Source organism: Verticillium alfalfae, genomic scaffold (assembly GCF_000150825.1).
Source record: "Verticillium alfalfae VaMs.102 supercont1.4 genomic scaffold, whole genome shotgun sequence".
Taxonomy (NCBI): Eukaryota; Fungi; Ascomycota; class Sordariomycetes; order Glomerellales; family Plectosphaerellaceae; genus Verticillium; species Verticillium alfalfae.
In genome coordinates this window covers 472,496-481,736 of record NW_003315035.1, presented here as the reverse complement: position 1 = coordinate 481,736, position 9,241 = coordinate 472,496, and the positions used below count along the sequence as shown (strand labels likewise).

Below are 9,241 nucleotides of genomic sequence, written 5' to 3'. Positions count from 1 at the left end.
GAGCTGGCCAAGTTTGAGCAGGAACGTGTCAAATTCGACGAGAAGCGCAAGTTCCTGACGGACAAGCAGAAGAAGTGGAAAAGACCACAGCCAACTGCGAAAATTCTGCCAAAGAAACTGATGAGACGATCGTCGAGTGCGCCGCTCTCATTGAGCGAGGCGCCAAGGAGATCGCCTCACTTGAAATCCGTATTGAAGAAGAAGAGGCCGAGCTCACAACGATTCGCGAGAGCCTCAAAGGCAAAACGCAAAAGTTTTCCGACCAGATCGCAGCCAAGCAAAAATCACTTGAGCCCTGGAAGGAGAAGATCAACCAGAAGCAGTCGGCTATTGCCGTGGCCGAGAGCGAGATGAACATCTTACTTGAGAAGGCTAACGCTGGCGAAGTCGCCATGGAAGAGATGCAAGCCAAGATTGCTTCCATCAAAGAGAGCCGCCAGGCAAAAGCCCGGGAGCTCGAGGCTTGCCAGGCGGAAAAGGCAGCTCTTGAGGAAGAAGCCAAGGAGGTCGGCGCCGAGATTGAGGCTCTCGCCAAGGACGAGCCGCGAATCCGGCAAAAGGTGTCTAACGCACGGCAAAAGGCCGATGAGGCGCGGTCAAACTTGTCCCAGACGCAGACTCAGGGCAACGTCTTGACGGCCCTGATGCGCATGAAGGAGTCAGGTCGTATTGACGGATTCCACGGACGACTGGGCAATCTTGGCGCCATCGATCCCAAATTCGACGTGGCCATCTCGACAGCATGCCCTTCGCTAGACAACTTCGTCACCGATACGGTCGAGGCCGGTCAGCAGTGCATCGAGTACCTGCGCAAGACAAACCTTGGCCGTGGCAATTTCATCTGCCTCGACAAGCTGCGAGCGCGCGACTTGCAACCAATTCAGACGCCTGAGGACGCGCCTCGGTTGTTCGACCTTGTCAAAGCCAAGGAGGATCGTTTCCGGCCCGCATTCTACCACGCCATGCAAGACACGCTTGTAGCCAAGGATCTCGCACAGGCAAACCGCATCGCCTACGGCGCGAAACGATGGCGCGTCGTGACACTCGACGGAGAGCTCATTGACAAGTCAGGTACCATGTCAGGTGGTGGCACGACAGTCAAGAGAGGTCTCATGTCGTCCAAGCTGGTCTCAGAAACAAGCAAGGATCAGGTTGCCAAGCTCGAGGCAGACCGTGACGCTCTGGACGAAAAGTTCCAGATGTGGCAGGACCATCAACGAGAGCTCGAGAACAGGCTCCGCACGCTCAACGACCAGATCCCGCAGCTCGATACCAAGATGCAAAAGATTGGCCTCGAACTCGAGTCGGCGGCCAAGAACCTGGCGGATGCGCAGCGCCGCGTCAAGGACATTGCCAAGGAGCACCAGCCGTCTCAATCGGACAACAACCGAATGGCTGAGCTTGAAGGGGAAATTGCCAAGCTCAACAAGGCCGTCGAGGGCCTGCACGAGGAGACAGCTGGCGTCGAGGAAGAAATACAAGCGTTACAAGACAAGATCATGCAGGTCGGTGGCGAGAAGCTGCGGATTCAGAAAGCCAACGTTGACGCGCTGCGAGCCGACGTCACATCGCAGAGCGAGGATATCTCCAACGCTGAGGTCCGCAAGGCCAAGGCGGAGAAGCAGCGTGTCAAGCTTGAGAAAGACCACGTCAAGGCAACCAAAGAAATTGAGGCGGCGGCGCGTGATCTCGAGAAGCTCGACAATGAGATTGAGAACCAGGGTGAGAACGCAGAATCTTTGACGAGCCGGGTCGAGGCGGCGCAGGAGGCGCTGGCAGTCAAGAAGGAGGAGCTCGCAGCCCTCAAGACGGAGCTCAACGGGAAGACGGCCGAGCTGAATGAGACGCGGGCCGTCGAGATTGAGATGCGCAACAAGCTCGAGGAGAACCAGAAGCAGCTGAACGAGAACGAAAAGAGGTTGCGTTACTGGGACGATAAGCTATCAAAGCTTGTACTGCAAAACGTTGAGGATCTCACTGGAGAGTCTGTGTCTGAGGACGCGCCGCCTATCAAGGATGAGCCTAAAGAGGAGGACGTCGACATGGACGCCCCGGAGGCGGATGAGGACGCCAGCATGGAGGACGCTGACACAACGGTGCGACCGGATCCCACGGCGCGCGTGCGCCAGCCGCAGGAACTCCCTTCGTACACTCCAGATGAGCTGGCGGATATGAGCAAGGAGAAGCTCAAAGGGGAGATTGCGGCACTCGAGGAGAAGACGCAGAACGTCAATGTCGACCTCGGTGTGCTGGCCGAGTACCGTCGGCGCGTGGAAGAGCATGCGGCGCGATCCTCGGACCTCGCATCGGCAGTGGGCCAGCGCGATGTGGCCAAGAAGCGGTGCGACGAGCTCCGCCGGCTACGATTGGAAGGATTCATGGAGGGTTTCGGCATGATCTCGCTGAGGCTGAAGGAGATGTACCAAATGATCACAATGGGCGGCAACGCCGAGCTCGAGCTCGTGGACTCTCTTGACCCCTTCAGCGAGGGCATCCTCTTCAGCGTCATGCCACCGAAGAAGTCTTGGAAGAACATCAGCAACCTGTCTGGTGGTGAAAAGACGCTCAGCAGTCTGGCGCTCGTCTTCGCACTCCACCACTACAAGCCGACGCCGCTGTACGTCATGGACGAGATTGACGCGGCTCTTGATTTCCGTAACGTAAGTTGTGCTGGATCGTTGAGACTATGGGCAGATGCTAACAAGACACAGGTCTCAATCGTGGCCAACTACATCAAGGAGCGCACCAAGAACGCCCAGTTCATCGTCATCTCGCTGCGGAACAATATGTTCGAGCTCGCGGCGAGACTGGTCGGCGTGTACAAGGTGAACCACATGACGAAGAGTGTGACGATTGAGAACCAGGACTACATCACGAGGCAGAGGCAGGCGCAGGCGCAGGCGCAGGCGACGGGGACGCAGCAAATGACTGCGCGGTCATGATGATAATGACGCCGGGGGCGTGGGGGATGATTGGCATGTTTGTGTACAGCTTGAGGATCATGATTCACGAGAAGGGTTGGGCAAGGGTATGATTTAGTGACTGGGCGGAGTTCATGAAATATCTGTGTTTGGATCGACTCGCGTGTTCTCCTTTGCCGATGATCGAGGTTTTCAGTGATTTGTCTTGTAGCTCTCTGATTTCAGAGTCCGAACCGCACGAGATCAATAGCCGAGAAACTGCAATCTCCACCACGGTCGTGAGCGAATAGCAATCTAGTAGAAGCAAGTCTGTCATACTCCAGCTACGGTGTCTCAAGCGCGCGAAGACCTAGCATGTGGGTTCGGCGGTAGGTGTAATGGTGACATGGCAAGTCGATAGTCTGCACAACGAGTCGAACCTGTCTACCACGTCTTGTGTGATTTTACCCCTGGACTGGCTGAAAAGCTCAATTGCAGGATCTGATGCGAGGGCCGTTACTCGGCCGATCTGAGTTATGGTTGAAAGAGTCAGGGATGAAAGGTGCTGTCGGGGGCCATAATTGTGTGGTGACACATTCCAGGAACGAGGTCAGCAAACAATAAGCTTGTGAACTCCATGAATTCCATACTGTCAAGCGATCGGTGTCCCAACTTCCCAAGATGGATATACAAGGTTCTCTAAACGGCATGCTACCGAACTTGCCCGTAAAAGGCTGAGACCAATGGTTTTCAGCTCGTCAAAGAAGAGTTCGAGCTCTAGGGTTATCTTAAGTTCCGACTGAATTGGGTTGTTATATAGTTGCGAAAACAGACTCCAGTCAGTGCGTAACGTGTTCCCCCCAGACATCCTATTTTGCGTCATCTTAAATGCAAACAGAAAACTGAAGGTCTTGTCGATATGCTGATTCTGTCTTTGTTCGCCATTTTGGCCCATGTTCTCTCGGTCTGGGCTGAATGCTCTGCCGATAACCTCATTCGCATTTTTGAACGAGCTGATGCTTGGCCTTATTGCGCCTCCTTGCTCGGCCCCAATGACCTGAGCACGACGGTGCCTCCGCCGCGGGCTGCTGCTACGTACGCTCCTGACCGGTTGATTTCCGCGGTGAGTTGCACCCAAAAGTCTACTGCTTCTGTCAGTATTCGATCAGGCAACTGACTACGATAGTGCTCTTGTCTCTTGTCACTATCAATTCCATCTTCTGGGCAGGTCTCCAGTTACAGCGCTGCTGCGACTCGTTCTGATGAGCCTGTTATTTCCTCAACGACGTCCACTTGCGGGCTCGAAAGCACCCACGTCTCCAAACCACACAACAGCACGCAAAGCCATATTCACACCAAAAGCAGAACGACAGAATCTCAGACAACGACTACTCGTTCCGGCTTTAGCTCTACCTCACAACATTCCGGCCCAAAACCCACGTCGAAAGCTTCCAAGACACGATCAACAACCATCCCCTACCTCACATCAACTACAACTACACAAACTCGCAACACATACGCCGCCCGACCCCGAACCTTCACTGGCGTCAGTGTCACGGGTGATTTAGATGCGACCGGCTGCTATGCGGTGCCTACGCCGACTGGCAGTCTCCGAGAGTCACGTCTTAACAACACAAATCGCAACCCTCCGTATGTGGAGGCTGTTTACTTTGACCAAAATGCCACGCAAGCAAAGTATGTACGCGTTTTAGACCAAGCCTTAAACAGCCTCTTCTTTGACATTTCAGATCCCGGCCGCATCGTGATTCAAGACAAAGACAGAAACTCATTGGCCATCGACAATAACGGCATCCACTTTGCGAGTTCGACGTGCAAGGTCAAGGTTGATGTCATGATTGACAATTTTTTCGGCCAATTGAACAACATTACGAACACCACATGCCTCGATGCTGTGCCTTCTCATGGCAACACTACGTCGAACGATCGAAATGACGCGAGGGGCTTGAGGGATGATGTGAAGCCACGTATGATGGCTCTTGAGTCTTTCTTCGTACTGCTCAAAATGAAGGGCCAGTGCGGCGAGCCACTGCGCCTCGAACTCCGTCCCACCGTTCGCATCGGGCCTCTGCCCTGCCAGACACTGCAAGGGGCCTCCGGGTACTTTCGTCGCAACATGCCCCTTCCAAGCACCAGTTCGACGGAAAATGCGCTGCGAGGCCTCTGTAGACGCGCTCCTATCTCGCCTTGCGCGCGGCCGCCTGCCCGGCGCCTGTCCACGCCTCACCACAATCTGGGCCCTGCTCCTCAACCAGATGGGGCCTCGGTTGACCCAAGCCTCGCTGTTCCAGCCGTTCCTGGAACCGGGGCTCAACCTTGGTCCTAGAACACTGACCACCATTGCCGCCCTCCTCAACCAATTCCGCGCCCTGTGGAAGCCGGCGGGTGACTTCTTCGCCTCGACGACACGCGGCCAGTCTGCACTCGAAGATACGATTGCCTCCCACGGTGGCGCTCAAGCTCTCCGCAGGCAAGCTTGCCGTGCGCTCCACCAAGCACCGACACCGTTCAACCTCACGCTGGCCGGGTCGTCGGCTGTCGTCTTGGCTACGCTGAGAGCAGCACCGAACTCAACACTCGAGTACACGAGGAACATCACGGACAGCCAACAGCTGGCTTGCTGTCCGAACGCGGGTACGTGTACTGGCGGTGGCGCGGACGGGTCATACGGCCGTGAGGCGCTGGTGCCGGGCTCGAACTGCATCTGTGGAAGGACTGTCGACGGTTCAGGGGTTGCGTTTAGGACTGGGCTGTGTAAGGGGTACGATGCTTGTGATGCCGACAGACCCTGTGGCGAGGGAATGGCTTGCTTGGTGGATAGCTGCTGCGAGACAAACATATGCGTCAATGGCACAGAGTGTAATGCGCCGGGGTTGGCGAGGAGGATGTTTGGAGGTGTGGATAGGGATGCTCGCGGTGGTGCATGGAACAAGCGAGCGACATGAAGTTGGCATGTCGGCAGAGATTGTTGAAACCACGTTGAAGCACAGCTTAGAGACCTGAGAACACTATTTCAAATGCAGTTCACATGCACATCACATCACGGTAGCTTGATCTGGCTTATTTTTTCCATTGTCTATGGCCCGATCCCTAGACACCGGCCCATCCTGCCATGATCCGTTTCGTGATTCATGAGCCGAAAAAGACTTTTGGCTGTGTTCATCCGCTGCGCTTCCTCCCAAACATGACATGCACCGTTTAAGCAGTGGTGGTCTTGGCGCCCTGGGTGGGGACAATCTTCTTGCCGTCCTTGTTGTAGCGGACGCGAGGAGGAGGGGCACGGTTGCGGCGGCCGACGACGGAGCGGACACTAAAACCTTGTCAGCAAAGATCCTGCTGCTGAAGGGATACTTCAGATAGCTTCGTGTGGTGCTGACGACACTCTCGCTCCTCCTGCTGCCCCGACTCGTCGTTGGACGAGACTGGTGCGGACGGAGAGACAGTGGCGGGCGACCACACGACCAAGGCTCATCTGAAGCGCATGCGCGCAGCGAGGCGCGCAGCCGGTCCCGTTTGCGACGAACGTACCGGACAATCTTGCCGTGAATGGCGCAAGAGACGCAGTACTTGCAGCTTCAGGTACATCTTGGGGACGGTGTACTCGGCGAAGACCGAGGCGTCAGAGATGTCACCTAGACTGTTGTCAGCGTAATCCAGAGAGGGGTACAGAGCGCAAGGTGGCATACGGATGGCGGCAGACTCGACCATGTTGCGGATGGTGAACCTCTTGATCGCCTTGTCCTTGGGCGTGCATCGCGAGCAGTTGCTGCAGCGGATGGGCTTGACGTGGCCGCGGCCCTTCTTGTTGCGGCCGCTGGGGAGGTTGTTAGCTATGATCGATAGGCATGGCGGTCGAGTGCCTCGAGGAGGGTCGATCGGGTTGAGGCGTACTTGTTCTTTCTCTTCTTGACCATTTTGACGGATCTGCTGGGGTTAGTCGGCTGATGTGAAGGACGAAGGAAGAATCAACATACTGAGCTTTTCTGTGTCGAGGAAAAGTTGACGTTCGGTGGGCTGCAAGGGGGGGTCCGGGTCCTGAGGGAAAGAATAACGCCTACAATTGGGGGAACTCGCTTGTATTGGGATCCACTCTGGTGATGCACAGTATTTCGATGCCAGATCAACCCTAGTCACGTGTGGCTTGAGGCGCGGTATGGTGAATCTTTGTGGGTTCGCCAAAGCAACGCTACCAAATGTCCAAGCCCTGACTCTGCCCTGGTCTCTGGAGCACCATTGCGACCCCCTGCCTGCCCTGTCGCCCGCTCGCTCGCTGGCTCGCCCCCCGGGGCTCCACCCACCACCAATTCTTTTTACGCCGGCGCAACACCAACCCATATCTACTTCTTCTCCTCTCTCCCCCACGACCGCACCATCTGAAGGATTGCTTAGGAAGGCAAATATTTGTCGAGGTATGTCTGGAAGATGCTGCACACTGTCGTCCTCGTTTGCGCGATGAAGCCCGGGAAGGGGTGATTGTCGCCGTCGACTGGCAACGCTCACTCGCGCCTTTATTCTCATTGCGCGATGTGGCCGCCGCGCCACGAAGAAAGTCGAAATCTTCCTCTTCTCGGAAAACTTCATCGCCTGAACGCCGACGGTCAGTTTCCCTGCGAGGAGCAACAACTAACGACCATCAGCAGGCAATCATGCAGATCTTCGTCAAGACCCTCACGGGCAAGACTATCACCCTTGAGGTGGAGTCGTCCGACACCATCGACAATGTCAAGTCCAAGATCCAGGACAAGGAGGGCATCCCCCCCGACCAACAGCGTCTGATCTTCGCTGGCAAGCAGCTTGAGGATGGCCGCACTCTTTCCGACTACAACATCCAGAAGGAGTCCACCCTGCACCTCGTGCTCCGCCTGCGTGGTGGTGGCAAGAAGCGCAAGAAGAAGGTCTACACCACCCCCAAGAAGATCAAGCACAAGCGCAAGAAGACCAAGCTGGCCGTCCTCAAGTACTACAAGGTCGACTCTGACGGCAAGATCGAGCGTCTCCGCCGCGAGTGCCCTGCCCCCGAGGTATGTACAGAATCTCGCCCCCCTCAACAGAGAAGCACCATGTGAACAGAATGCTGACCCCTCGGACAGTGCGGCGCTGGTGTCTTCATGGCCGCCATGCAGGACAGGCAGTACTGCGGTCGCTGCCACCTCACCTACGTCTTCGACCAGAAATAAGCGACAGCATTGATGGACGATGGACGAAAAAAAAGAGTGAGATGACACGACATGCACGGGTTTCGGGATGGGCATTCAGTCGGCTAAGGAAGGATGGCCGCGGCGTTGATGTAGCAAAACACCATCAGCCCATCAGAGGCTGGCAATGACAATGCTTTCAAGTTACCTCACTTCAATTGCTGTGCATATCATGTGATGTCTGCATTCGGATTCTCGTAACACAAAGCCGATAATTCCGAGAAAGGGAAGTTGCTACTCAAATCCGGCTCGCAGGTTATCGTACTTCGTATGCGGCTGGGTGACACAGTTCTCCTGCCGCCGAAGACCTCCCGGACCTCCAAAAGTCTGGACGACAGTTCCAATCAAGCTGTCGGGGCCCGTCTTGTCGGCACTGCTCTCCCACCACATGGCTCCGCCGAGCCCGTGCTCCCGTACGAATTGTGCCTTTTTCCGCGCCATACCGACCGTGTCGTACGTGACGAGCTTCCGCCGCCCCGCGTCCCACGACCAGCTCGCCCCGACTTCGTCATCTTCCACCTCCTGCGCCCCCTCTCCCGGCAAGGCCTTGAAGTCCAGCACGCCCTGCTCCCAGCTGCCCTCGCCGACGCCTTGGTATGCACACCCGGGCCCGTCCGTGTTCTCAAACGCCCGACCATAGAGCGGCATGCCCAGGACGATCTTGTCGGCCGGGACGCCCTTGGCCGTGTAGCCCTCGAGCGCCGCCACGGTGCTAAAGGGCGTGGCGCCGGGGTTCGCGCCCGACGGCCGCAGGTTCGCCTGGTGCCCGGCCCTGGCGTCCCACGACCCGGCGTAGTCATAGGCCATGAGGTTCCAGAAGTCGAGCAGCGGGTCCATCTCGGCGAGGCGCATGCGTTCGTAGTTCTGCGCGCCCGCCGGGCAGGCGACCGACAGCTCAAAGTGGTACGGCACCGGCAGCGTGGCGGCGTAGGCGTCGAGGGCGCCGCGTACAGCGGCCCAGCAGGGCGACGAGGTCGCGCGCCTCGTCGTCGTTTTGCGGTATTCCCAGTCTATGTCTATGCCGTCAAAGCCGAGATGCTTGACGAGGTCGACGCAGGTGCGGGCAAAGGTCTCGCGCCCGGCGGCGGTCGCGGCCGGGGCCTTGAAGTTGGACGAGTAGGTCCAGCC

At 56.9% G+C, this 9,241-nt stretch overlaps 4 protein-coding genes across 4 annotated transcripts in view; 2 read left to right on the top strand and 2 right to left on the bottom strand.

The window, feature by feature from the left end:
- The window catches only part of VDBG_03559 (conserved hypothetical protein), a gene marked incomplete at both ends in the record, with an annotated part of 4,492 nt that extends 1,550 nt beyond the window's left edge, over positions 1–2,942 (top strand). Inside the window, 2 exons of the mRNA XM_003005560.1 lie at positions 115–2,660; positions 2,712–2,942. Of these exons, the coding sequence (XP_003005606.1) occupies positions 115–2,660; positions 2,712–2,942 (2,777 nt within the window). The remainder of the gene's footprint in view (positions 1–114; positions 2,661–2,711) is intronic.
- Positions 2,943–5,972: 3,030 nt separating this feature from the next.
- VDBG_03558 (40S ribosomal protein S26E) lies at positions 5,973–6,901 on the bottom strand (the record flags this gene model as incomplete). Its single annotated transcript, XM_003005559.1, has 5 exons — positions 5,973–6,228; positions 6,447–6,550; positions 6,605–6,732; positions 6,810–6,842; positions 6,893–6,901. 4 exons carry the CDS (start codon positions 6,830–6,832, stop codon positions 5,995–5,997), a joined length of 489 nt encoding a protein of 162 aa, XP_003005605.1.
- Positions 6,902–7,554: 653 nt separating this feature from the next.
- On the top strand, positions 7,555–8,264 carry VDBG_03557 (ubiquitin-40S ribosomal protein S31 fusion protein; the record flags this gene model as incomplete). Its single annotated transcript, XM_003005558.1, has 2 exons — positions 7,555–7,939; positions 8,009–8,264. 2 exons carry the CDS (start codon positions 7,565–7,567, stop codon positions 8,093–8,095), a joined length of 462 nt encoding a protein of 153 aa, XP_003005604.1.
- An 83-nt stretch (positions 8,265–8,347) lies between these two features.
- The window catches only part of VDBG_03556 (endochitinase), a gene marked incomplete at both ends in the record, with an annotated part of 1,303 nt that continues 409 nt past the window's right edge, over positions 8,348–9,241 (bottom strand). Inside the window, one exon of the mRNA XM_003005557.1 lies at positions 8,348–9,214. Within this exon, the coding sequence (XP_003005603.1) occupies positions 8,348–9,214 (867 nt within the window). The remainder of the gene's footprint in view (positions 9,215–9,241) is intronic.